Source organism: Charadrius vociferus, unplaced genomic scaffold (genome assembly GCF_000708025.1).
Source record: "Charadrius vociferus isolate BGI_N301 unplaced genomic scaffold, ASM70802v2 scaffold165, whole genome shotgun sequence".
Taxonomy (NCBI): Eukaryota; Metazoa; Chordata; class Aves; order Charadriiformes; family Charadriidae; genus Charadrius; species Charadrius vociferus.
The window spans coordinates 63,049-90,864 of NW_009648445.1; the positions used below are offsets into that span (position 1 = coordinate 63,049).

At 48.9% G+C, this 27,816-nt stretch overlaps 3 protein-coding genes across 3 annotated transcripts; 1 reads left to right on the forward strand and 2 right to left on the reverse strand.

Moving 5' to 3' along the window:
- Window positions 1-528: 528 nt before the first annotated feature.
- LOC104286895 (olfactory receptor 51Q1-like) lies at window positions 529-6,699 on the forward strand (the record flags this gene model as incomplete). The annotated part of the gene is given in 4 exon segments (XM_009885540.1): window positions 529-755; window positions 757-877; window positions 1,108-1,249; window positions 6,665-6,699. Coding segments are annotated over 4 exon segments (525 nt in total), but the record flags the coding sequence as incomplete, so codon positions are not given.
- A 12,016-nt stretch (window positions 6,700-18,715) lies between these two features.
- On the reverse strand, window positions 18,716-19,675 carry LOC104286896 (olfactory receptor 52B2-like). The gene has a single exon (XM_009885541.1). The coding sequence runs from the start codon at window positions 19,673-19,675 to the stop codon at window positions 18,716-18,718; it is 960 nt and encodes a 319-aa protein (XP_009883843.1).
- A 6,361-nt stretch (window positions 19,676-26,036) lies between these two features.
- LOC104286897 (ubiquilin-2-like) lies at window positions 26,037-27,788 on the reverse strand. Its single transcript, XM_009885542.1, has 2 exons — window positions 27,437-27,788; window positions 26,037-27,289 (listed from the first exon to the last, which is right to left on the reverse strand). Exons 1-2 carry the CDS (start codon window positions 27,786-27,788, stop codon window positions 26,037-26,039), a joined length of 1,605 nt encoding a protein of 534 aa, XP_009883844.1.
- Window positions 27,789-27,816: the final 28 nt, after the last annotated feature.

Sequence of the window (27,816 nt, forward strand, 5' to 3'; positions counted from 1 at the left end):
TAACCACTGCTATGAACCTGGGTAATTTATGACATTTGTATCACCTGCATATATAAGTATGCGTGTGTCTGTTTTCTGGTTTACGGGCAGCACACTTATTTTTTGAGGTTTTTTTTAATTTCAATGTAGATGTTCCCTGGGCCGTCATGTCGTTATCCAACAGCTCCAACTCCTTCTGTTACATGTTCATCCTGGACAGGCGTCCTGGGGCTGGAGGCTGCCCACCTCTGGCCCTCCATCCCTTTTACTTCCATTTACATTGCGTCCCTCGCAGGGGACTGCACGATCCTCTTAGTTATCAGGAGCAATCCAAGCCTCCACAAGCTCGTGCCCGTGCTGGCCATCACTGATTTGAGTTTGTCTACACCACCAACTGTGATGAGTGTTTCCTGGGTCAACTACAGGAAAATCAGTTTTGATGGCTGTTTTGCTCAGCTTTATTTTGTTCATTCCTTTTCTTTCATGAAGTCCTCAGTGCCTCTGGCCGTCGCCTTTGATCATTATGTGGCCATCTGCTAACTGCTGAAATGCTCCTCCATCCTCACCAGTGCCAGGATAGCCAAGGTTGGGCTGGCTGCTCTGTGCATATGTCTCTTAGGAGTGCCACCACCACTCTTGTTGCAGAGAAGTTTGCCCCTCTGCCAGTCCCATGTTCTCTCCCATGCCTACTGCCTGCACCAGGACCTGATCGAGCCGGTGTGTGCAGACATCATGTTCGATGGCATGTATGGGTTAGCTGTGGTCATCCTCATAGTGGCTCATTGTTTTCTCACATATTATGACCTGTAAGACAATTGCGAGCATCACATCCCAGAGGGAGCATCTCAAGGCTTTGAAGAACTGCCTGTCCCATATCCTGGAAGTCCTGATCCTGGACATCACAGAATCACAGAATGGTTAGGGTTGGAAGGGACCTCTGGAGATCATCTAGTCTAACCCCCCTGCCAGAGCAGGGTCACCTACAGCATGTTGCACAGGACAGCGTCCAGGCGGGTTTTGAATGTCTCCAGAGTGGGAGCCTCCACCACCTCTCTGGGCAGCCTGTGCCAGTGCTCCACTACCCTCAAGGTAAAGAAGTTCCTCCTCACGTTAAGATGGAACAGCCACATCCCCGTGGCTGGCTCGTCCATGGTTCACCGTTTTGGCAAACATGCTTCCCGTCTTGTTCACATCCTCCTGGCCGACATCTACCTGCTGCTTCCCCCTGTGCTGAACCCCGTCACCTACGGCATAAAAAGGAAACATATCTGTAGAGGCATCCACAGAGTCCTCATGCCAAGGAAAAGCTTCTCCCCATGGCACCACAGTACATAAAGTACTTTTGCTAACTGCTCACCATAAACTAGTGGGATGAACTCATTATGCTGTGTATGCCATTGTCACTAATTGAGTGTATACTTTCAGGTGAAGATAGAAGCAATTAATATTCATATTAATTTAAATCATCATCCATGCTCTTTTATTCTGTGATTTAACACATAATTTACTCTGTGAAGTGTGTTGTATTTCCACTCCTCACTGAAGGAGTTCATGGTCCAGAAAAACTTAAATATGCAAGATTTTTTTTCTCTTGGCCGCTGAGGTTGTAACACACCTTGCTCAAGTATTTTTAATGAGTACCGTAACGAAAAATTAAACCCCAGTCTAGGAAATAATTCAACCTCTGATTAAACCTATGTGATTAGTCGCATTGTTTGCATTTACCAAGTAAGAAGCCATTTGGTCACCAGTTATGAAGCCATCAGGAACTGAATAAAGCAATCTTAAATTCTTTTGTATCCTACCTAAATGCGGGTGATTGCAACAGCCTTGGATGAATATTTGCCAAGTTGTTTTTCGTGGATGCTCAGGTCTGCCCTGGGGAGTACGTTCCTACCAGGCAAGCCGTACCTAGGTAACCTCATCAGTAATACCACGTAAGGTCAGGATGACTTAGGTTATCATTATCAGAAATAACAAATTTGGACAGTGATGCAGCAGAACTGGGGCCAATGGAGAATAAAGTAATAAGAGGCAATTTGTTTACCTGGGAGAAGATTGAAATGGAGAAAGGAAATGTCAAAGGCAGTTAAAAGGAGGGTCAAGAAATGGTAAGAGATAATAAGGCATGCAAGTGATGTGTTTGGGGCTGTCCAGGGTAACAGCTGGGCCACCCTGCACTTGACTTCTATATCTGGAGGAGAACAAAGAGCCCAAAGCTGTGCCACAAGTGTCAAAGCTGTTCCTGTGCTCAGGAGGTCTGGGGGAGGCACTCTGCTTTCCCTGGCTGATGGAAAAAACCTGGGTGAATGGATCAGGCATCCAGTATCACCTCGTCACCCAATGTTTCCAAACTGAGTGGTTGCTGAATGGTTTGCTTCAGTGGTACACCATCAATACTCCTGGATCATGACGCTATGATGGCCATGTTATAAAGCCACGCAGATGTGCGCTCACTCTCCCCACGTAAGGAGCACACCATCCATCGCTCCTGCCTCCACGTGTCTGATAGGCACTTTAGCAGGAAGAAATATTGTGGAGCAGACTTTGGGTAGCTGATTCTCCAAAGAATGCCCTAGCTGGTGAAAAAACAAAAAACAAACAAACAAACAAACCAACCACATGCATTTTCCTGCTTTTAAATTACTTTAATGACTTATCTAATACTTTTGTATACTTTAAGCAAGAAAATCAGTCACTTGAGAGATTAAGTGTCTCTGAGAACTCCCAATAGTGCAGATATAGGAGAAAGTTTGTACTGAAGCAGTTACCAATCTCAACTGTCAAGGACAGGAAGTTAAAATGGAAAACAAGTTTTTATAGTTGAAACCTATAATGTCCTTAAGAGAAAACATGCTTCCCATCTGAAGAACGAGCACTGGGTGCAACCAGCATCCTGCACCTGAGGTACGTAACAGCACAAATTTATTTTAGACTTGTAACCTACTAAATTAGTTTCTTTTGGAAATCTGTGCATATTCATTAATACAGCTGGGAATTGGGATGGTGTTACTGTGGGTGCCCTGAAGCAGACAGACTCCCTGATGTCTGTGGCATTACGCGGGGGCACATCTGTGAGGGTCTGGATGAGGGATTGACTCCACACACGTTCTCTTGGAGAACTGTCTGCCTTTATATATTCTCCCCCGGCAGGTTAAATGTGCCAGCTCAAAATTAATTTAAGCAGCTCAGTTAACTGGCTCAGAGCCTTGATGTCTACTTAGATCAGGTTTCTCCGGCCCTTGTCCCATGGAGGTTTTAATTTCCAAGGACTGAAGTCCCACCCCCATGAGGAAGAATTTTTCCTTTACTGTCCAACTGAATTTTCCCCTATTGCAACTGTTGTACCCATCCTCTTGTCTTTTCACCTCTAATAGGCCTGACTCCATTTTATCTGTAATCTCTTTCAGGTATTGGAAGACTTTAATTGTAATCTTTGACACCTTTTCTTCCGGTTAAAAAACCTCAGTTTCTTCATCTTCTCCTTGTATGTTGTGAGTTGCAGCCACCCGCCCGTCCTAGTGGTCTTACCTGGACTTGCTCCAGTTTATCAACATAACTTTTGTTTGTGTGGAAGGATCCACAACTGGACAGGGTACTCCAGATGCAGTCACACACTTGCTGATTAAAGGGAAAAACCTCTTCCCTTGACCTGGTGGTTGCACTCTCACAAACGCAGTCCAGTCCACAGTTGGTCTTCATTGCTGGAGGGGCACTCTGAGGACTCGTGGCCAACCTGCTGTCCACCAGGCCCTTTCTGAAGAGCTGCTCCTCAGCCAGAAAGTCCCAGACAGGACGAATGCAGGGGCTGTCCTGTCCCAGGTGCAGGAATTTGTGGGGTTTTCATCAACCTCATGGGACGCAGCTGAGAATTTCCAGGTGGAATTCCTCACTGTTCAGACGGGTCTCAACCCTGCGCAGCGCTGGGTGCCCAGACCTGACTCAGGGGCTTGTGAATGCCCACCAGAGTTAGGTGAGTGTCTATGCACTTTAAGCAACCCACCTCCCCAGCCCACACCTCTTTCCACACTTCACACGTCCAGTTAATTAGGTCTCTCCAAACTGGAGCAACGTCAAGTCGTGTGAGCCCCAGTGTGCCGCTGGGTGGGGAGATGCTGAGACTGGCCGTGACTCCAGCAGCTCCTCTGTAAGGAGCACATTATTTCAGGCATCTCTTAGGCACACAGACGTTTGTATATGGCTTAGTCACGATGACTCACACTTGATACAGAATCAAAAATGAGCAAATCTTAATTCTGGAAGAAATGATTCATTAACATAAGACCATTATTTATTGCTGTCGTGATGTTGCCTAAAAGGAACGCAACAGGCTCTATTCCAATGTGTATTTGCCCTCTACTTGCACCTGGACTGGGGAGATTTAACAAGGTCTATTGACTAGCAGCCAGTGGAATGAAATGCTTGACACCTAAAGTCCATTAAACACCTCTGAAAATCTCTGTCTAAAATGTGAAAGCCACAACATCGTTAATTGGTAAGCTTCAGGCACAAAGGGGAAACCTCTCAAAGAATACTGCAAGCCGTTCTCTAGTTCTTGCATCCATTTCAACTAAGCTGGCATTGAAATTTATAGGAGACATCTGTCTCCTTCCTTTGTACAGGCAAAGCGCAGTCCTCTTGAGTGGTCACAATTGAAGCTGTCTCAGGTAGACTACGACATCCTTGAGCTGAAGGTGGTAGGTCAAACCTCCAGAAAAACAAAAACAAAAAAACAAACAAACAAAAAAAGCAGAATAGTTAAAGGTTTGTGAGCAGCATTCAGCCTACCCCTCCCTTTGCTGGGGATCTCCTTTGGGAACAAGCCCAGAGACCTGATCTCACAGCCTGAAGACGTGGCTGGAGACTGACCCATCCCATTTGAATCCATTCCTCAGGAGCACTTACCCTTTTTGCCCTGTGCTTTTCCAGCAGTGATTCTGAGATTTTACACATCTTTTCTAACCACAGGCTGACCCATCCATGTGTTTTGTTTTCACAGACAAGCTTTTGCAACCAAATGGGCACAAGCTTGAACATAGGAAGTTCCATCTTAACATGAGAAGGAACTTCTTTACTTTGAGGGTAGTGGAGCAGTGGCACAGGCTGCCCAGAGAGGTTGTGGAGTCTCCCACTCTGGAGCCATCCCAAACCCGCCTGGACGCTGTCCTGTGCAACCTGTTGTAGGTGACCCTGCTCTGGCAGGGGGGTTGGACTAGATGATCTCCAGAGGTCCCTTCCAACCCTAACCATTCTGTGATTCTGTGACTGCTTACCGTGACAGCCCTCAGCATCCCCATCTCCCAGCCTGCCGAGCTGCACCTCTGAGGGATGGAGCAGCGTGTGACGATGGCCGTAGGGATCTGCCTCAGTTTGAACAGCATCTTCTTTTACAAGTGCCTAGGCTGAAGAACAGATGAGCTATGTCTTCAAAGTGAAGAAATTCCTGGTGATTCAGGGTGGATTAACGTTATGGTACTCAAACTGAAACGTTGCTCTGTGATCCAGTGCTGAAGGCAGACCCGAGTGCTTTTTTGGAAACCAGCTTATATGTAGAATTTTCAAGCTGAGTACTGAAACAATGACGTAGAAACATTTCTAGTCAGTTTTGAACATTAAGGCCGTTATATGACCACAGAGAACATTCAAACCCAGCAATAATAACAAAATCTGGGGCTTCAAGAGATGAATTTTGTACCTTCTCTGCTTTGCCTGACACAGGGGCTGCTGAGTTCAAACATAAAACTGCTGTATGCTCACGTATCTTCAGTTTTCCCACGCATAATATCACTGGAAATAAAGTCAGAATACGCCAAGATAACAGATACAGACAACCTCCAGTTACTGCCATGTCTGGAGACCACAGTGCCTGCAGGGTCATCCTGGAGCCCAGCTCACAAAAGCATAGGTACCCACGGGGAAGGACCCAGAGCGGGTTAACACTTACTCTGGGACTAGATCCACAGTGGGGATTTTACACATGGGAACACCAGGCTCTCCCAAAGTTCCCGTTAGACTGCAGCCCCCAAGGCGATGTCTCAGGGATGTTATGAACGTGAGAGTCACCAACCTGAGAGACGGTGTCTGCGCGGCCAGGTCAGCTGCTTACTGGGGTTTATTTCTTGCATAATGACTGCAACAGCCAAATCACCCTTGAGGGGGGGAGAGAAGGAGCTTGGTTTATCGGCACTTCTAATTCTGGCTTCTACCAGCAGCTAGGAGCACTCCAGCTGTGAGATGAAGCTTAACGCTTATAATCAGGACACATTTAAAAAAGGGTTTACCTTTCACCAGGAAACTTTTTCCTAGGCCGAACTGCAGGTGGGTGCCTTGCCTTCACTTCTCTGGGAGGGTCTGTTTAAACCTACCTATCCTCCCCTCTGCTCAGCTTTTTAGTGTCTGCCGGGAGAGCCACCCCGGGAACACACAGCGCAGCCTTGCAAAGCCGGCGAGCATCTCCCGCCCTTTCAGACTGCAAAGCCAGAGCTCAGTTTGCAGTTGAGGCACAGTCTGCTCCGTACAACGCTTCCTCGTCCGAGGCAGTAGAAGTCAGGTTATGCCCCAGTGTCTTTTCCCCTCCCTGCTCTTCAGACCCACAGTGCTGGGATGTTTCCACGGTCACCAGACCATGAACCAGGATGAGGAAGGTTCAAGATAGCTCATTTTCTTTCTTCTGTTTTTCTTTCAGGCTCGGTGACTGCTGAAGCAGAGGAAGGTGAGTGATGGATAGTAGTAAGTGGATCATTCCCATGTGATGGTGGTGTGCATGGTCGGAGCGGGGAAGGTTGGAGTCCCTGCTGCCCTGAGGACAGGAGCTGCTCCAGGGAACAGCCGCAGGTCTGGAGACCACAGGGTGCAGTGAAGGAGCCAGGTGAAGCACAGTGGGAGCTGGGGCTCGTTCTGCAGGAGGGCAGGGACATGTGGTGCAGCAGAGTCCTCTCTCATCCCTACAGCACCCAGACATAATGAAACTGCCATGTCAACATTTCCCTCCGTATCCTCCCTCCCTCTGTGTGCTGTTATCCTAGACTTTGGAATAGACTCATTGCTCATTGTCATCTCCTACGTTATGATTTGGACAACCACTGTCACTGCCACATCTCAAGGGCAGCATCTCAAACAGCTGTGGACCTGCATCTCCCGTGTCTCTGCTGTGCTACTATCCTTCATCCCAACGGCGGCTGTCTCCACCATACACCAGCTTGAGGAGGACCTTCCTCCTTTTGTTCTGATGTCCCGTATTTACCTCTCTGTGCAACTCACAGAATCACAGAATCACAGAATGGTCAGGGTTGGAAGGGACCTCTGGAGATCATCTAGTCCAACCCCCCCGCCAGAGCAGGGTCACCTACAACAGGTTGCACAGGACGGCGTCCAGGCGGGTTTGGAATGTCTCCAGAGTGGGAGACTCCACCACCTCTCTGGGCAGCCTGTGCCACTGCTCCACTACCCTCAAAGTAAAGAAGTTCCTTCTCATGTTCAAGTTTATGAACTTCCTATGTTCAAGTTTATGCCCACTACCCCTCATCCTATCACTGGGCACCACTGAAAAAAGACTGCTCACTCGTTTGCAGTGTGAGCAGCAAAGATATTTTAAAGGGCATCCTCAGAGTCATCTCCAGGCAACAGACCTAAACTGCCTGTGATTTAGGAGTGCAGGTTTGGAGGGATTCAGGTAACTCAGCCAAGATGCTTTCTGTCACAGAGAACCACAGAGCACAGTTCTCCTTATAATGAGATTGAATTCCGCCTCAAACAATTGGGATTTTTGGCCCTGCTGCTCCCCTGGGAAGCTGTCTAACCACCAGAGGAGAAAGATTTTGTAAGTCTCATTTATAATGCAGCCCCAAAACACCCGTCATCCCGGGCTGCATCCCCAGCAGCGTGGCCAGCAGGGCGAGGGGGGACTGTGCCCCTCTGCTGCGCTCTGCTCTGGGGAGACCCCCCTGCAGTGCTGCCCCCAGCTCGGGGGCCTCAGCACAGGGAAGGACACGGAGCTGTTGGAGCGGAGCCAGAGGAGGCCCCGGAGATGCAGATCTTGGGGGGGTCTCGGGGTCAGGGAGGGGAGCCGTGGGACGGGGGGGAGCGGTTTGACACTGACAGAGGGGAGACTGAGATGAGATGTGAGGAAGAAATTCTTGACTGTACAGGTGGTGATCCCCTGGGGCAGGTTGCCCCAAGAAGCTGTGGCTGCCCCATCCCTGGAGGTGTTCAAGGCCAGGTTGGACAGGGCTTGGAGGAACCTGGGCTGGTGGGACGTGTCCCTGCCTAGGGCAGGGGGTGGAATGAGATGGTCTTCAAGGTCCCTTCCAACTCAAACCATTCCGCAATTCTATGTTTCCATAACAGTCTGTTCAGTCAATAGGAGTTTTTTACAGTAAAAAACTTGTCTGGGTGGGTAAGTAGCAAGTAGATAGGGTCTATGCATCTTCATGAAGAGTTCACCTTACAAAGAAATAAAACCTATTGTGCTGTCCTGAACTCAGCTGGCCAGCCATGGAAAGGGCAGGAGGTGCGTGGCGGAGCAGCGCAGGTCATCAGTGTCATCACAGACCAGTGTCAATCCAGCTGAGGAGCAGCCACCCAACGCATTGCATAGCGTTAAGCAGCAGAATTAGAGGAGCCGGACAAATGTCCATGGGTGTCACCTGCCCTTGAGACACTGATGACCAGTGCTCCCCGCCATGCTGCGGGCAGACGAGGCATGCGAGGAGGGGCACGAGCCAGGGGACATGGGCATGCGTCCTGCCAGGGGTGGCAGTGGCTGGGGGGAGCCAGCTCTCATCCCTCTCACCATCACGTGGGGAGGAGATCACGTCCCTAAGAGCAGCCACCCTCCACACTTGGATGACTTCACATGATTGCAGTTTGCAATCATCCTTCTAATTGGGCTTTCAGTAAACCCATGTGTCTAACCAGCCCGCAAACTTCTCTTGGTCTTCAGACTCAGCCATTAGACAATAGCATTATCTGTATTTCTTTCTATATTGCAGAGATCATTTGGTTTTAATGTGTATTTTATCACTGCTGTATACTCTTGAATACTGGAAGATGTGAAATACTACAGCTGTCTTGTACACCAAATCAATGTAAACACAATGAGAACATGACAAGAGGAGATGAATGTGGGTAGTAAGTTATTAAACAATATTTCCTGTACGATTTCTAGAGCCAGAACCTATTTGTTTATTTATTTTTATTACATTACCTGAGAGGCTGCATTTAAAAATTAAGAGTGGCATACTACTCAGGAAATGGATATCTGTGGTACACCATTTTCTCCTTCTCATGGAAGAAATTTCACATTTTATTGCCCAAGATGTTGCCTCTGTGATGCCAGCTTTTATGTCTTTCCTTTACACAGTGTGTGAGGTGTGTTAAACGTGCAACACATAAAATGTGTTTTAAAAGAGAAAAGAAGAAAAAATGAAAAATATTGTTCCACTGCCTGTTAGGTAGCAGATGTGAAGGAAAAATTGGCTTTTCATTTCACAGAGCAGAATTTTATAACTTGACGAAATATAAATTAAAATAGTTTAACACAAACCTCATTGGGACTTCTTTTTCTGAAAACAAGAACCTTGGAAATATGTAAAGCTGCCCAAAATATTTGGTTTCACTTTGCAATGATAAGAAAAGGCAGCACCTTACATAACGGAGACAGAAGAACTTCTTCAGGGAGTCTGTAGTAGATGATTTTGACCTTCTTTAAAATTTCTTCCCCAAAAAGGTTACCAAGCACTGGCACAGGCTGCCCAGGGAAGTAGTGGAGTCGCCATCCCTGGAGGAATTTAAAAGATGGGTCGATGTGGTGCTGAGGGACATGGCTTAGTGGTGGACTTGGCAGTGCTGGGTTAACAGTTGGACTCGATCCTACAGCTCCCTTCCAACCAAAATGATTCTATGATCTTATGATCATGTAATGTACTTTGAAGGACAGTTGGATCAACTTCCTATTATCCCTAGAGACTGCAGAGGAGCAAATTGCTGCACAGTGCACACAACCACGCTCTTTATCAGCACCCTTCGCCAATTGTTTGGGTCGTATGTCCATGACCTCTGGTACCTAATGCCATTTTCATGATGACCACAGCAGTTGTTGCTTTTGCGTTTGGCACGCACAATGTCCCAACTGCCGGAAAACAGAAAGGAACTCTGTCCCTGCCCACCTCACAGTCACCTACACCCTGGCATCAGCGTATACTAACATAGAGTCCACAGAAGGAAAACCAGCCTTTTATGTTTGTGAGGAAATATTCAAAATCTGCAGGACGTCTTTGGGAGAAGAAAGCCAAAACGCTGATGCTGCTCAGCCAGACCTGCCAGAGGTCACCTGTCCCTCCCAAAGCACAGGACCAGAGGTAGCTGTGGCAAATCATAAACAGACTTTACAAATTAACAGTTTGTCTGCATTGAGACTCCTTCTCTTTCGTCGGGATCCAGTGTCTGATGACTTGGGATGGTAATGGTCTAAATCACTCGGGCCTTTTGTGCAACTAAAGTGCCCCAGGAGCCACAAGTACTGAGGAAGGCTGCTCCAAGCAGCACCAGCACAGCCTGGACCACTCACCTGCGGTGCCAAGCCCACCAGATAGCATGTGCGCTAACAAAAGCATCATTTCCTCGACCTTTGAGTCACCAAACTTTGCTCCTCACTTGGTTTCGTCCAGTTGCAAACAGCTTGCGGCAGTAGGTATTTGTATTTGCAGCGATGACGGTGTCAGATTTACACGTGTGTTGCGTCGCGTCAATTTTCAAGAGCATTCCCGGGGAGCGCTGTGCCTCCCCATCGCTGCCCCACCAGAGCCTCCTCTCTAAATAACGAGCTGCCCGGTTTTGCAGTGCTGTGTGCCCCCGTTCCATCTGCAGTCGAACGCTTGTCACCCAGGACATGACACTCTCCCTGCCAACTCTTGGTAATTAAACAATATACGACTGTCTTGATTGCAATTAATTTCTCCAGCTTTCTTTGTGTCAAGGGCTGGGAAACCTAAGGATTAAATGTCCCTGTGCCTGGTGTAAATCTTGAAAACCACAATATCTTTTCCAACAAACTGCACGCAGGAAATTCCTCCTCCATATGGCACATCAAAAGACAGTCTGACCTTTCCCATGTCCTTTAGCGGAGAGCAGACTGGATCACCTCAAGGTCGTATTTGTTACTGCGCAGCTGAGGTTGCGAGCGCAGAGGTAGCGACACAGACCCAGAAGCATAGATGTGAATCAAATTACTCGCTCGCTTGCATACAAAGCAGCAGGCGACTCATTGAAAAGCAGGCATTTCCAGAGATGGAAAATTAAGTCCCACCGAGGCAAGCTAAGAGTGCCGGCAGAAATTACACCATGCGTGCAGCCCTTTGAAAATCAGGAAAGCCTCTTTGGTGATGGGCTAATTGATTCACGTGCTAGGCCACCTCTCCCCTCTGCGGGTAGGTCTCTGCACGTGGACAAAAGGGACGAGTTTTCAGGCACAGAGAGGGATGTAATGGGACCTGGGTACGGTGAGCCATAGAATCATCTGGGTTGGAAGGGACCTTTAAGATCATCGAGTCCAACCATCAACCTAACACCACCAAAACCGCCACTAACCCATGTCCCTCAGCACCACATCTGCCCGTCTTTTAAATACCTCCAGGGATGGTGACGCCCCCCCTTCCCTGGGCAGCCTGTTCCAACACTTGACAACCCTTTCGGTGAAGAAAGTTTTCCTAATATCCAATCTAAACCTCCCCTGGTGCAACTTGGGGCTGTTTCCTCTTGTCTTATTGCCTATCACTTGGGAGAAGAGACCAACACCCCCCCACTACACCCTCCTTTCAGGGAGCTGTAGAGATCGAGAAGGTCTCCTCTCAGCCTCCTCTTCTCCAGGCTGAACACCCCCAGGTCCCTCAGCCACTTCTCATAGACTTGTGCTCCAGACTCAAGAGGGTCTAGAGCCAAGCGGACCTTCCCAGGCTGCATCCCAGAGAAAAGACTTGTTGGTTTCCCAGTGTGCTAGTGGAACCCAGGAGACAGTAGAGTGGTCTGATGGGACTGATACCGAGAGTTCTCCAGCTGAGCCAAGTACCAGCACAGTCTTCATAGAATCATAGAATCATGGAACAGTTTGGGTTGGAAGGGACATTTAAAGGCCATCTAGTTCAATCACCTGCCCTGGACAGAGACACCTTCAACTACAGCAGGTTGCTCAGAGCCCTGTCCAACCCGATGTGGAATGTTTCCAGGGATGGGGCATCCACCACCTCTCTGGGCAACCTGGGACATGGTCTCACTACCCTCAGCGTAAAACATTTCTTCCTTAGATCCAGTCTGAATCTCCCCTCCTTTGGCTGAAAACCATTACCCCTTGAACTACCACAACAGGCCCTACTAAAAAGTCTGCCCCTCAAAATAAGCCTCTGGCAATGAGCTCCTGTGATTGATGCATCTTGAGTCTTTTAAGTCCAAGACAAAACTAATGGAGACAACAAAGCAAAATCATACTCTTATCCCTATCAGCACTTCCATTTGCAGCATCACTTTCCGAGCAGTCTGCTCTGACGTTGCCTGCCCCGTGCGTGCCCTGGAAGATGAACCGATCCAGAGGCAGACACTCCCAGGGCTAAACTGTCCGATTTCCACAGCCAAGCCAGGCTGATGTAAACATGGCTTTGGTTAGACACGGGCCAGGGCTGTGAGCAGGACAACTGTGCTGCACAACGTGTGTAAACTGAAAAACAACCACAGTTTGGTAACTACTATAGGGACTAATTATGGAAGAAGTAGAAATAGGGCATAATTTATGTTAGTATTGGCTCAGGACCTATTCCAATTTAGCAGACATCTGGGCGAGCAAGATTGGTTTTCCCACGCACAGAGCTGTGCACCTCGCTGAGGGACCTGGGACCGGCATTTCTCGAGGTGTCAACAGCATTGCAAATTAAGGCCCAGGGTTTGATTTCACCTGAGTTTTGACCTCTATTGATTCAAACCACTAGCAGAGTTGGGATGGAAGTGAGTTTGCATTATTTTGCTGACGCAGTGCTGGTGACCCAGGGCCCCCAGTGATGTTTCATACAGTTGCTCTGTAGGTCCCGGCTCAGTGGGATCCCACCAGTGAGACCCTGCCAGGCCATCCACATGCTTCACCCGCCCAGAAAACGCAGGGAATCATTCCTCCTGAACACCTCTGCAGAGGCTCTTTGGTCAGTGACACGACTGTATCTGCCAGCAATTAGATGGTCGCAGGTTCACCAGCTGAATTTGAAGGGTTTTATTGATCAGCGAAGTGTTGTTTATTCAATTCTTCAGCCATCCAGGAAAACGGCTCCTTTATTGTTCTCTAAAGGAGCAACATTCAGGACAGGACACACATTCCTAAAACAAACCTACTGCAAAATATCAGCCCAGGTATGACTCATACATGCAAAGATATTTTTGTGCTTTATATGAAGACAGCCGACATGCAGAACTTTCAGTATAAATTAAAACCAAATTAGTAGTTTGACCTAATGCAAATCAAACGTTGGAAACCAAAGCCAAACAGATTTGTTTTTTACCTCAAAACTATATACAATCAGAGATTCCTGGCAAAAATAAATGCATCATCTCTGTTTTACGAGCAAACTGGTGACAATGCTATAAATGGGCCATTTTCTGAGTGTTGTAGCACTGGTTTCTTTCTCCCTGGCAGCTTTTGTGACCGTGCTGGATCATCTTCACAGCAATTTTGCAAGGTTAGGAGCCAAGTGAGACTTGATTGGTTTTGGAACTGAGACAGTTTCTTTTTTAATTATTTGTTGAAATCTGAGACACATAGCAAGACAAGGAATGTCAAGATCTGCACCAACAGAAAAGAAAGACATTAAGTGCTAAAACAAGACTTTGGGGGCATCTTTCGTTACAACAGATCAGGCTTAAGGCAGAGCAGCTGCTGCATTTAGATGGTGTCTCAACCTCTTGTTTGGTACTGACTGTTCCTTGTGCTGTAGAAAATTTTCAGGGAAAAAAAAAGCATTTCTGTGTAGTGAAGCAGACCTAGGCAGCACAACAGGTGCTGTTTAAAGGCTCTTTAGATATCTTTCTTCAACAGCCAAGATCTGAGGTGCCTTCAGAGACTTCTGAGGATCTAAGTCAATCTACATTAGCTGTGGGTTTGGTCTTTTCTGTTTTGTGTGTGGCCACTGACTGCCAGCTGTCTGACCCACGCTTCGGGTGTCAGAGGGAAGTGCATCACAGCTTCAGACTGGCTGAGGCTGGCAGGGACTTCTGGAGGTCACCTGGGCCAACTCCTTGCTCAAGCAGGGCCGTCCAGAGCAGTTGGCTGGGACCATGTCCAGACAGCTTTTGAAAATCTCCAAGGATGGAGACTCCACAACCTCCCTGGGCAACCTGTGTCAGTGTTTGACAACCCTCGTGTTAGAAAAGTGTTTTCTTGTGTTTAAAAGGAATTCCCTGTATTTTGGTTTGTGCCTATTCATAGAATCATAGAATTGCTGAGGTTGGAAGGGACCTTTAAGGTCATCAAGTCCAACCATCAACCTACCCTGACAAAACCACCTCTAAACCACGTCCCAAGCACCACATCTGCCCTTTTTGTAAACACCTCCAGGGATGGCAAATCCACCACCTCCCTGGGCAACTTATTCCAATGTTTAATAACCCTTTCTGTGAAAAAATGTTTCCTAATATCCAACCTAAACCTCCCCTGACATAACTTGAATCCATTTCCTCTCCTCCTATCACTTTTCACCGGGGAGAAGAGGTCAGCCCCCACCTCTCTACAACCCACTTTCAGGTAGTTGTAGAGGGTGATAAGGTCTCCCCTCGGCTCCTCTTCCCCAGGCTGAACAACCCCAGTTCCCTCAGTCATTCCTCATCAGACGTGTCCTCCAGACCCCTCACCAGCTCCGTTGCCCTTCTCTGGACACGCTTCAACACTTCAATGTCCTTCATGTACTGAGGGGCCCAAACCTGAACACAGTACTCAAGGTGGGGCCTCACCAGTGCCGAGTACAGGGGGATGATCACTTCCCCAGTCCTGCTGGCCACACTATTCCTGATACAGGCCAGGATGCTATTGGCCTTCTTTATAGGATTGCCTCCTATTATACCGTTGGACACCATTGGAAAGAGTCCAGTGCCATCATCTCCATTCCCTCCTGTCAGGTATTTGTACCCGTTAATTAGATTCCCCCCGCTGAGCCTCCTCCTCTCCAGGCTGAGCAGTCCCAGATCTTTCAGCCTCTCTTCATAGGAGAGGTGCTCCAGTCCCTTCAGCATCTTGGTGGCCCTTCACTGGACTCACTCCAGTAAGTCCTTATCTCTCTTGTACTGGGAAGCCCAAAACTGGAAACAGTGCTCCAGGTGTGGCCTCACCCTGCTGAGCAGAGGGGACGGATCCTCTCCATCACTGGTCTTCCTGGTCCCAACCCCAGCAAGAGGGAAGAGCTGGCTGAAAGTGTTAACATTACAGCAAACTGCTCATGAATAATTCTATACAAACAATATATATAAGTAACAATGTGAATAACAGGATTAACATTAAGAAATAAAGTGTGCTAGGTCCCACCAAGGTTGAAGTAACATTTGTTTACTCCAAAACTCAAGAAGCAGACACCAAAGGACTCTTTGGAGAGCTGAACTATGTAGGGAACTTGAGCATAGCAGAAGAAGTAACCTGCAAGTATTATTGAGAAAGGACAGCCGAGACACAAGTTAAACTGAAGGAGCTGATGGAAGGACAATCTGGGAGGTACCATAACTGTGAAGCAAAACTAAATCATCCACAGCTGCCTTAGTACTGCTAAAATTGACAACAATCGTTTATGCATCACAAGTCCTAGCAAAACTTAACGTCAGTATTCTCAAATAGAGGAGAAAGGTTTGGCTTATTCTGGCAATAAATGTCACACCTTTATTGCTAGGAAACCAATATTAGCAGAAACTGACCATAAAAAAACTCAAGAGCAATGGAACGAAACTCTCCAAGTGTGATCTGCAAATCAAATAAATACTCAGGATGGAGCTGGTATTCGCAGACACTGTGTCTAGACCTTCTGCAACAATGCAGCACCTCTAAAGCCAGGATAAGGTCTGGTACCTCTCAAGCTGCTGATGGTGGGCTCGGTTCAGCTCTGGGGAGATGTTCTCCAGCATTTTCTCTCTCCCAAACCGTCACTCCTCCTGTGTCAGCCCTAAGGCTGATGATGTGGGCATGACCCTTCAGGCCACGACAGCTGTTCAGGCACTGTTGGCCACGGCTTTCAATCCACACAGGAGCTATGCCCCATCCTGGCCATGCCAGAAAGAACCAAAATGGGAATTTCCATTCTTAGAGTTTCTGCTCCTGACCTGAAGCTGGAATGGATGCAGGCCTGTAGGTCCCATGTGATCCACCCCTTGTAGCACAGCCTTGCAGGTATCACCATGCTGGCCTGCACAAACACCTTCAGAGGATCTAAGAACTGTTTCTGAAGACAGGGCGCTCACCACCCGGTGTTCCCATCCTCAGCCTCCTGCCCATGCCCATGTACTTCAAGGCCATGTCTGAATCCTATCAGTATTTTATATTTTGCCTCCTTTTCCCCTTCCTGCCCCTAACGGCAATTCTTTGATCAACCTCCAGTTCTTCAGGTCAGACAGGGGGGTTGCATTACACCAGGAGATGTATCCTAAAGATATCCAGAAGAGAGATGTGGCCTCTTCTGTCAAAACTGAAGCCTGGCGTGCTTCTAATAAAGCTTTCCGTGGAAGTCTTGCTAGTGGAAGTCACAAAAAAGCTCCAGATAGCCTCCCTCCACCCAAATCCCACAAAGGACATGGGGTTGCTCAGGGAGTCACACGTTGTCGTTCTCCTCCCCATTTCATATGAACCAGTGGCAGTAAGGGCTGAAAGGTGGCCTGAAATATTGCTGTGGCTTCAACACAGTGGAAGATGCTCAAGCAGCAAAACGAAATATCCATCACAAGCCATGGAGACAGTGGCCTTAGCCACAGGCTGTCAGAGTCCTTTTGAACTGACTCTGCACTTTCAAATTCCTGATTTGCAGCAATCAGCCCTGTGTATTAGCAGAAGATTAGGAATGCCAAAATCACTCTTACTGCATCTTAAGCAAGGCTTGAATGAGACTGATTCTTCAGACAAATATTCTTTATGGGTGTTTAAGCTTGCAATCACCAGTTCCAAGCTAATGGCAGTTAAAAGTTAAAAATACACATTTTTTTATATGACTTTCTGCATAACAAAAAAAATAGTCATATAGCGAATGCCAAGAAAAGATAAGGTGAGGTCTGGCCCCAAAGAATTTCACCCATCACCATCAGACGTGCTGTTTTGTCAGAGAGATGAGGTTTGGTGCTGCTGGCAAGGTCAGTTCCAGTGTCTCATTAGAGGAACGGCGCCCAGTTGCCGGAGGCAAAGGTTTTCCAGGACAGTTCTGTGCACGTTTCGTGTCCTGTCATGATGCAATCCATGTGTCTTTCTAGCACATACACTGCTGAGCCTGAAACCAGGACTTGGGCATGCATTGAGAGCCAGCGGTGACGACACGTGCCACCAAAGGCAGGACATTTCACCCCAGGTCTGGGACTTCCACTGGCTCCCTGCAGCTGCACCCCAAAATGAATGCCCAGCTCTGACCTCCCCGAGGTGCTGATGGGGTTTGGGCGTCGGTAAAACCATCTGGTGAACAACCAAAAATCTGGAAGGACCCTCTACTGGGGTGAAGTTTCCAAGCTGCTCGTTTTCAGCCAGAGGGAGGGTGTCTGGCACCTCGGCAGCTTCTCCCACCTCCAGCCCCACAGGAGCTGCTGCCATCATCCTGCAGGTTCAGCCCCAGGGCCGAGGACATCACCCTCCTGGACTTTCCCAGCACAAGAAAGCAGCTTATTTTTCTCTGCAGCTGTGATCCCACCCCATCGCCTCTTTCCGTCTTGCTCTGACCCATCCCCGAGCTCTCAGCTCCTCTTTAAAAAGGGCAGAGGCAGCGGCTTTCTCATAGGGACGGCTTTTTGGGGTCCATGAGGACAGGACACTCAGAGCACTGGGCATTTGCCTGAGCGGAGACTGATGCTTCTGGAGACAAAGATACAGCCGTGATGCCTGATATGATGCCTCTGAAGCATCCTCCTCCTCTATTAACAGCCTATCTTATTAAAAAAATACATTTTCAGGTGTTCTTTTGGGAACAGTTTTTCACCTACGTGTTTACTCAAAGTATGGTCAAATAATATAGTTAAGGAATAAAGAGACCCTATATGCACCAATGTGCAACATCTGCTTTTATTTCTGTTATTCCTCTGGGAGCTTTTTTCAATACTATGAATTTTAATAAAGAAGCAATTCCTAAAATGGACTCCATTACGCACCCGTGATTCAGAAGAACCAGTTCATTACATGCCTTTTCACCTGGCTCCAGAGGAAATGGCTGAGATGTAGATTTATTGTCACACTACAGTGAACGCTGCCTGCCCACACCTTGCAGAGTATTTCCCACAAGTGACATATCTGCGGTAGGTTCTCGTTTCTTTGATCACTCCCCTTCCACCGCCAATTAGAGATCCTGACTTTTGTCTTTTGTCTTACGTTTTCTACAAACTGTTGGGGAAAGTGATGGGGGCACGTTGGGTGTTCTGTGTTTGACTGGAATTGCAGAAGACTTAGGTGTGTTGCCCGAAAGAGTGCAAAGAGAACATTTGGAGTGGGGACCTTGGAGTCCCACCAAGGTGTTGGTCACTTTCTGATAGCAATGTCTCACTCTTATTCTTGCAGTAAATGGCTCTTTGGGCAGATGAACATTTTCACAACCTTCTCTTTTATCTGTCGTGTCCTCACACCGTACACCACAGGGTTCAGCATCGGGGGGAAGAGCACGTACAGGTTGGCCAGGAGAATGTGGATGTGGTGGGGGATCTCCTGACCAAAGCGGTGTGTCAAAACAGTGAAAAAAGCAGGAATATAGAAAAGTAATATAACACAGACATGAGAGCTACAGGTGTTGAAAGCCTTGTGGCGGGCAGTCCTGGAAGGGAGTCTGAATAATGCCAGAAGAATTAAGACATAGGAGACAGCAATGAGTACAACATCTACCACTACTGCTGCAAAAGGCACTGCGAGGCCATACAAGATATTGATGGAGATGTCGGCACACGCCAGCCGGGCGATGCCCATGTGCTCACAGTAGGTGTGCGGGATGACGTTGTGCCCGCAGAACGGCAGCCTTTTCAGAAGAAATACACATGGGAAAATGATGCAGAAACTTCTCAGTAAAGCCACCAGCCCGGTTTTGACAAGGGCTGACGGGGTCAGGACTGCCGCATACCGCAAGGGGTGACAGATGGCGACAAACCGATCAAACGCCATGGCCAGCAGGATCACCGACTCTGCCGAGAAGCTGAAGTGCAGGAAGAACATCTGGGTCAAGCAAGCGCCGAAGGAAATCTCCCCCGCGCTGAACCAGAACAGAGCCAGCATCTTGGGCACAGTCGTGGTTGACAGCATCAGGTCAGTGACGGCCAGCATGGAGAGGAAGAGGTACATAGGTTGGTGGAGGCTACGTTCTGTCCTTATGACAAACAACAGGACACCATTTCCTAGCAGGGCAGCCACATACATGGAGCAGAACGGGATCGAGATCCAGATGTGCGACTCCTCCATGCCTGGGATGCCAGCCAGGATGAATGTTGCTGGTGTCAAGCTGGTGAGGTTGAATGGTGGCATGTTTCACTTGAAAGCAAAGGCAGAAGACACTGTAGAACATTACTTTGGATGATTAAGCTCTTCCATCACTACAAAATGCCTGGTATTACCTCCTCTGATCTGCTGGCAGCAACAGCCAGAGGTAGGAACCCAATTATGAAGACCCATGGTCTGCAATGTATTGCAGTATGTACTTACACTCCTATTATATGCAAACAGCAATGTCCAAATTTTCTCCTCGCTTGATTTTAACACAATGTAAGTGTATTTTTCGTCCAAGTACTTCCACTTAGACCAGAGGGAATGGAGGCAGAATCAACCCTTTCTGCACAAATACCTTAATTTGGTGCCCTGTAAGTCCAGAGTAGAAGGAACAAGTCAGGATCGAGCGAGGAAGGGTCAAGTGTTTGCAGGGATGCACAAGATGTTCTCAGACATCAGGAACTGCAGAGGGATAACTGGGAGTTTAAAGGTACCTGGACTCACACCTGGTTGGAGAACAAAATTAGCTCTAGGTTTGACGTTGGCTGCCCATGTTCCTTCCTTACCTCCAAACTTCTCTCTCCCTCTCTTTTTGGTTCTGAGACACAGTTCAGCTTGCTTTTTACCTCTTTGCCAGTACAAATCTACCAGAAATAAAATTTAACCAGGCACTTGAAAAGACCTTTGGGTCAGGAGAAAACCTGCGTGAGATGGAGATCCCCCACCAGCCAAGGAAAGGGATGCGCGGCTGCCCTGCAGAGGTCTGAAGAACTGGATGAGACCCAGACTCACACAAGTTAAAACAGGATGCCACTTTTTTCCAGCAGCTCCTGCAATAACAGTCAGCTCTTATATATCAAATCTGAAAATAGGAATTACCCATAACACAGTCGAGATGAGAAAGTGGTGCAAGTACTTAAAAACAAAACCGTGAGGTTTCTGCATACCAAAATATTGACTCCATGTATGAGAAAGCAATTACATTTTAAACAACAGAGCTGATTCCCTGTTCACAGTCAACAAGAGAGAGATGCATTTCATGTCTAAAATATCGTGAGCCAAGAAATCCAAGGAGCCTGCTCCTTTGAAATAAAACTTGACAGTTGACTGTCTGTAAAAATAAATAATTGTCTAATTCTGTACACGATGTAAAATAACGCAGTATAAGTATTGCATGAAATAAAAATATATGTGGTATATTAACAGACAAAATATTATTAATGTTGATAGTATATATATTCTGTGCTGTGGTACCAAAAGCCAGTCACCTCTTGCAAAATTCAAACGTTAAACTGCAAATAAACAAGGATCCACTGCACCTGCAGGTGGGAATCTCAGTGCAGCCAGGAGCTCCGTGCTGGAGCAGCCTCTCAGCAGTAGACCCCCTCCTCCATAGCCTAATCACCACTGTAAATCTGCATTAATACAAATTCAGCTCCAAAGATACACCTCCTACAGCTGCCTCTGAGCAGTCCCTTGGATTCTTCTTTCCTAAAATCTTTTAATCCTAATTTAAACTAAAAGCTGTAACCTAGAAAAAAAAAAAATCACATTCCTACAGAGCCGCCTGAGGATTACAAAAAGGTCTGCACAAGTCTGTCGGCATCACTGCGGAAGGCTTTAGCTGCGAGCCGCAGCTCTGGTTTTTTGCCCTGCGCGTCGCCGGCAGAAGGGCTCCGGTGGAGGAGGCGTCTCCCCGGTGGGTGCTGCGGAGGGGATGGAGCCTCCCCCCACGTAACCGCCTTTGGGAGAGAGGTTAGGGGGGAAAAAAAACGGGGTGGGAGAGAAAGGCTTTGTTGGTGATTCACTGCCTCCTAACAAGAGAATGAAAATAACAGAAGTGTTTCTCTTGCACGGCCCGAGCACGTCGGCAGCTCTCCCGCCGGCGCGAGACGGGGGATGCCGCAGCTGACCGGCCGGGGTGGTCCACGCTGGCTTTGCTTTCGTGCGCACCACCCTGTGGGTGGCTTAATCCTGCCTGCCAGTGCTGCCCTGACACCTTCAACTCGGCAGCCCCCGCTCTCAAAAACACATAATCTCGGCCAGAGGGTGGCCGATCTCACGGACTCTTCACACCATTACTGTTAACGGGGAGTTGGCGTCTCTGCACCAGGCTCTCAACGTCCTAGACATCCTCCTGGTCCCAAATCCACAATGCAAACAGCTCACCGGCTTTAGGAGCTCCGGGCAGGGCTGCGGTGCCGGAGCCGGGGCGGAGGGGACACTTATACCTCTCTGCAGGTTCCCGGGGGACGGAGGAAGCGCCGTGCTCCGCTCAGCAGCTCCGTAAGCGCCCTGCGGCTGAGCAGACTGTGCCCTGGGATGTCGTCCCCCCACTCCTCCCGCCCCACCGCGCACACGAGGAGCGCTTTGCTCTCTGCAGAGACGCCGGCAGGTCCCCAGCGCCAGGCTCCGCGTCTGCCCGGCCTCCCTTCCCACCGGGAACACCACTATACCCGCGCTGCTCTGCGCCTCCCGTCCTCGGGGCCCTGGCCGGACCGACGTGACGTGGCTGCAGGCTGTGGCAAGGCGCAGCCGAGCTTTGGAAAAGCAGGCGGTGATGAGTCCTGCGAAAGCCGTCTGACTTATCAAAAGTGCCGCACAGCCAGACGTACAAACTCGATGCAATTACTTTTGCAAATATCTTAGCACATAGGTATAAATAGCAATCCACGTTTTGCATAGATTACTGAGCGTGATACACAACACTCCCGGTGATTAATGCAATAAAAGGAATTTGGAAGAGTTTCCCCATAGCAATGAGAAAGGCAATCTGTGGGCTGTGCTCCTCGAGGTGATGGGGGGAAGAGTTTGGGGCTCAGGAACCCTCCTTGGGTGAACCTGGAGACACTGCCCGCAGTTCCCAGGCCAGTCGGTGACCACCCCTCCCCATATCACCATAGGGTTAGGAACACAGTAGTCTGCAGGAACTATTTTCTGCAGGCTGAATCATTTCAGTGCAAATCAGCCTGTGAGCAGAGGCAGCCGCGGGTGTCACAGGCTCAGCAGCACACCCACACCTGCAGAAACACAGGAAGATTTTGACCACAAAAAAAAATAAATCCCACCAGAGCAATTGTGGAGCACGGCACTCAACAGGCAGGCACTGCGGTATTTGGGACTGCGGCACAAAATAAGACATGATGCCCGGCTGTGTCAGAGCTCAGGTTGCTCCGAGAGCTGCGGGATGGTTGGATCAATGCTGCCGTGGCACTGCGGCTGCAGGGACCCAGCAAAGCGCGGTTAGTGCTATGAAGAGTGACGTTGGGCAGATGATACTCATTGTCCATTGCTGCAGATGTGTGCCTGGAATCGTCCAGCGCCACTGCCTGTGCCAGGGAAGGAGCCAGTGCCAGGGAGCAGGGGTGGGCACCAAACCTCAGCCGTCTGTACGAATAGGTGGCACAGCACTTCCCAGGGAGGTTTCAGCCAGCAGCTTCTCGAATGGTCCCCAGGGCTGGATCAGCCCCCCCCCAGTTCGGAGGGTGGTGAGCATCACGGACATAGACTATTCCGTGCCTGCCGGGCTCCCAGTGGTGCCTTCAGGTGGCCAGGCACCTTTAAAAAAGCCCATCTCCAGGGATGAGGACCAGCTTGCTAAGGAGATAGCTGAAGCCCAGCTGCCTCCGTGGACAAGGAGAAGAGAGAAGGACGTGAAAGCAGTGGCAGAGCTCATACTGTCCTGCAGGCCCAAATGGTCCTTGTGCTCCCCAGCACACAGACTGCAGGGGACAGCAGTCCTCCAGCCACTGCCAAATCACACGGAAAATCCTGTACAGAAGCTGAGCTCAGTTAGGAGGAGGAGATTTTTTGGGGAAAAAAAGATATCTACATTCAGTGATTTCTTCATGTGTCATGAGTTCCTCCCAACAACACAAAAATATTTATAAGAAAAAAAAGCAAAAATGTGTTTAAAGTGGCAAATTATTTTAGCACTTTTTTGTAACTGAAACCTTAAAAGTCCTTGAATTTGAAACCCAAGCCTTTTAAAGAAATACTTTGTTCCACCAATATTTTGTGTGTAAATGTTCCATCAATTTTTGATGCACTTTCTGAGATTCCCTGTTCTATTCCTTCTCACCTCCGGCCACTGATCTAGAGGGGCACAGGTGCCTTGTAGGTCCTGTGTCACATCTACCAGCACCATGTGGACATCTCAGATGCCCAAGGGTATCTCCAATGGTGCTGGGCTCCTCTGCATGAGAACGGAGACATGACAAGATCTCCACTGGCTGCACTAGGAGGCTGGATGCACAACTCACATCTAGATCCTTACATTTTGGTGTCTACCACCCACACCTATCTCACTCCAGCATCAGCCTTGGACAAACAGCGCAGCACAGGTCACATAGGCTCTGCACACATGTTCAGCCTCTCATGACTTCAGGGGCAGCCGTTAGGTCACCTGAGTCTTCAAGCATGGCCCCAGGCAGAGGCATTTCACAGCAGCACGATACTGAAGCATCAGTGGCAATTTCAACCACCGGGGAAGTCTGCAAAATCTTGACTTGGTGCAGCTAATACATTCCTCAAGCCATGGCTGCTGCATGGAGACCCCAACGAACCTGTGATCACCACCCCCAGGATAAACTACATCCCTGTGGCCAAGAGGAGAGGGCAGGGCTGAAGCTTTGTCCATGGGTAAACAGAGGACATGACCAAGCCCAGCTTGTCGATTGCTGCCAGGGGCTAACGCTGCCGTGGGGAAGCAGCTTTATCCCAGCAGGTCAGGCGGAGCAGAGCTGCTGGCACATGTGTAGTCGCACATGTGTAGTCTGTCACGTGAGAGGGGCATTTTCCAGCCATGGTCTATTGAGCACCGAGCCCATCTCCCCAGGATCAATCCTCCAATCACACCCAGAAAGGTGAGAAAAGAGGGAGTGGGGAGAAAGAAGGAACAAGACACAAAATAGCAAGGAGAGACAGGACACAAAAAGTCTGAATTTGGCATAAGAAGAATGGCTGAAGAACCATAAATGGAGCAACTGGAGGAGGAGCTGAAAGAAACAGGTAGAAAACCTCTCCCTGGACGTATTATAAGGGAAGGATGCAGGGAGAGAAACTGCAGAAGAAATGAGTGGGAAACCCAGAGCAGGAAGGAGACTCATCTCGGGCAGCAGGGCAGAGGGGACGGGTGAGGAGCAGGAAGGGAGGGATGTGGTGGGACTGGTGGAGAACTGGACAGAGGGGCCAAAGGAAAGGGGTGTGGGCTGATCCTGACCTTGTTGGCAGCAGGCAGGGCTGGGGGGAGGGCAGCGGGTCCAGAGGAGCACAGCCAGCCCCAGCTGCCCCATCTCCCCCATCTCCATCTCCTCCATCCCCATCCACCCCCCAGCCCCAGCTGCCCCATCTCCCCCACGACGGCAGCAGGGCTGGCCAGGATGTGGTCTCGAGGCATTATGGGCAGGTTTGCAGCAGCAAACCTTGAACACCTGAAGCTCCCGAGCAGTTATCGCAGTTTGCATTACAGAGACAAGGCTGTGAAAAGCACTGTGGCTGCACATGGCACATCCCCGTTCACAGCCTCAGACCCACACGCAGCAAAGCAAAGGGGACCGGGCTCGCGAAGATGCTCAGCTCTGGTCCTGAGGAAGGTCTTGGAGAAGATGCCTTAATCCCTGCGTGTGACATTGAGCAAAGCGCAAAGGGTTTGGGATTTGCTAATGGGAGAAGCTCTGAACTGGCGCAGGAAACTAAAAACCTCCGTGCAAAGGCAGATGAGTAGAAACCAATTGTGAACATATTGGTCATGAAAATCGGACTTACAGCCACCACTGACAGGTACCATAACCCCCATGGGCTATACTACCGTAGGAGAAGCAGTGGCAGAAATGACAAATTGATTCTCAAAAAAAGCGTTCACTCAGTTGAGGAAAGGCTGATGCCCACAGTGGCAGGAATTAGATGGCTCAGATACCCCCTGCCTCCTGCTGTGGGCCCAGATTTAAAAAAAAAAAACAAAACCAAAACAGCTGTCAAAGTGCCACTGTTTGTTTTGGACTCAAAATGGGAGCCAAGCTCATTTATCATCTGGTCTTTGGCATCTCTGGAGCTCACCTCCTAACCTGCAAAAAAAGCATATTTTCCCTCTCTGGTGTCTTTTCTGGGCCTGTTTTCCCCCTGCATGCATGCCTGGGTCACGGGCTCTGTCTATAAAGGCGTAGCACCACGTTCGGGTGGGCTCTGCCCTCACAGTTCCACAACACAGAAAGGTCCTCGTGTCTACTGCTTTTGAGTGCGAGAAATCCTTGCAGCCGAAAGGAAATTTATTCTCATAGATGGAAGAACGCTACAGTACACAACTTTGTAGTATGCACCCTGCTGCTTTTAGTGTGTGATGAGGCTGCAATACAACCACCAACAAATGAGGTGCTGTAAGTGGTTCATTCGGACAAACCAGTTACGGTATCTCATTTGATGATGGTCCTTTTGCCAGTATCTCCGCTGCTGCACTGATGTCTCCTTCTGCATCAATCAGTGCCTGCAAGTTTGCACTTTGGTCCTGGAAGCCCATGGCACTGAGCTGCTCCATTTGTCTCTTAAATCTGGTCTGTGGCACCTTGTCAACCATCGCCATCTGATTTTCTTCTTCCTCCTCGTCTGACACCAAAATTGCCTCCTCCTCAGACTCACTGCTTTGTGCCGAGTCATCCATGCTTTCCAGATCCACAGGTGAGTCCTCCAAACTATGTATGAAATCTGGTACTTCTACTGAGAGGGTCTGTAATCCCAGCTGGATCTGCAGCAACGCCCGCAATGCTCTGGGGTTTCTCAGCAAGGACGAAATCTCAGTGTCCTCCATCTCCAGTGGCAGCTGCTGTGCCCATTGATCTTCAGGCAGAGAATTCCTATCGCTTGATAGACGAGCGCTATTCAGCAGCATTCGTGCTGGGCTGTCGGGGTTTGTTAACGCACACTCCAGGTTGTGCATGAGTTCTGGGTTTCCTGTTAGCTGCCGAACCATGCTCTGAACCTCCCCCGAGTTGGGTACCACTGCATCTGCTGCAGGAGCCAAACTCGGCGAGGCAAAACTGTCGCCTACACTGCTGCTGGCAAGCTCATCATCATCATCATCTGCATTATCGCGGACTCTGTTGGATCGCGGAGCCCAAGGGTTGGGTAATGGCCTCCGGTTTTCAGTGTGGGCTGGTAGCCTGGCTCCACTCAGGGGTGGGTTACTGTCCAAGGAATCAAACGGGTTGTTGCCCAGCTGTGCCTGTACAGCATCCAAGATTGGCTCCTCAAATTCCCTGTACAACTGCTCCAGAGCACTGTACCCACCAGGGATGCTTTCGAGGTTGTTCATGGCCACATCACGGTTCCTTATCATCTCTTGCATTACGGCAGGACTGTTGGAGGCCTCTAATATTTCTCTGATAGTACAGGGGTTGGTGAGAATCTGACCGATCTCGGGATTTTCTTCAGCCAGCTGCTGCATCCGAGGGTTGGACATGATGAGATCCCTGACAAGATCGACACTGTCAAGGTTGCTCTGCACCATCTCACTTATCAAGCTGTGCACATCCTGTTCTTGAATGCTACTCATCAGGTCCATCACGTCTGTTGAGTCTAGGCCTAGGAGATAAACACCTGTCACCCCAAGGAGGAACCCTAGCAAAAATGCATTGTTGTTGATGGTGTTCAGATCCAGGCCTGAAGTAAGGATCTTTAACAAGAGGTCCTCCATGGTCTCGGCCACTATTTCCTGGCTGGAGATCAACAGCCGAGGCAAGTTATGATGGTTCAAGCATGGGTCTTGCAGATCAGCTATGCTTCCCAAGTAGACTAAGTTGGAATTACTGTGGCTGGGAGGTTGCAACAGAGTGGTCCTTCCTCCTTGATCTGCCGGGCTGTCCTGTGGTCTCTTTTGGGGCCTGATGACCACATGAATGCTGACCCCACTGTGAACTCCATGCTGGCTCAAAGTGTCTTGATCCTTGAGGACTTTCCCAGCAAATATCAGGACCAGCAGACCAGGGAGTGTTTTGAAACGCTTGGCAACTTCTATTTTAAACTCCTGGATGGTGCTGCTCTGAGCCACCTCAAACTGCTCCTTCTGCTTGAGAGTCTTCACAGTCACTTTGATGATGTTTGAGGAATCCACGGTGACAACAGGCTGATTCGTCTCCTCTGCCCCTTTGCTTTCAGACATGATGGCTCTGAGACCAGGACTGCGCTTT

Coding starts and splice junctions, on each gene's coding strand:
- LOC104286896 (XM_009885541.1), bottom strand. CDS start 19,675: ATGCCACCATTCAACCTCACCAGCTTGACACCAGCAACATTCATCCTG.
- LOC104286897 (XM_009885542.1), bottom strand. CDS start 27,788: ATGTCTGAAAGCAAAGGGGCAGAGGAGACGAATCAGCCTGTTGTCACC. Junction 27,290..27,436: donor GTTGCAACCTCCCAGCCACA/GTAATTCCAACT, acceptor TCCTTACTTCAG/GCCTGGATCTGAACACCATC.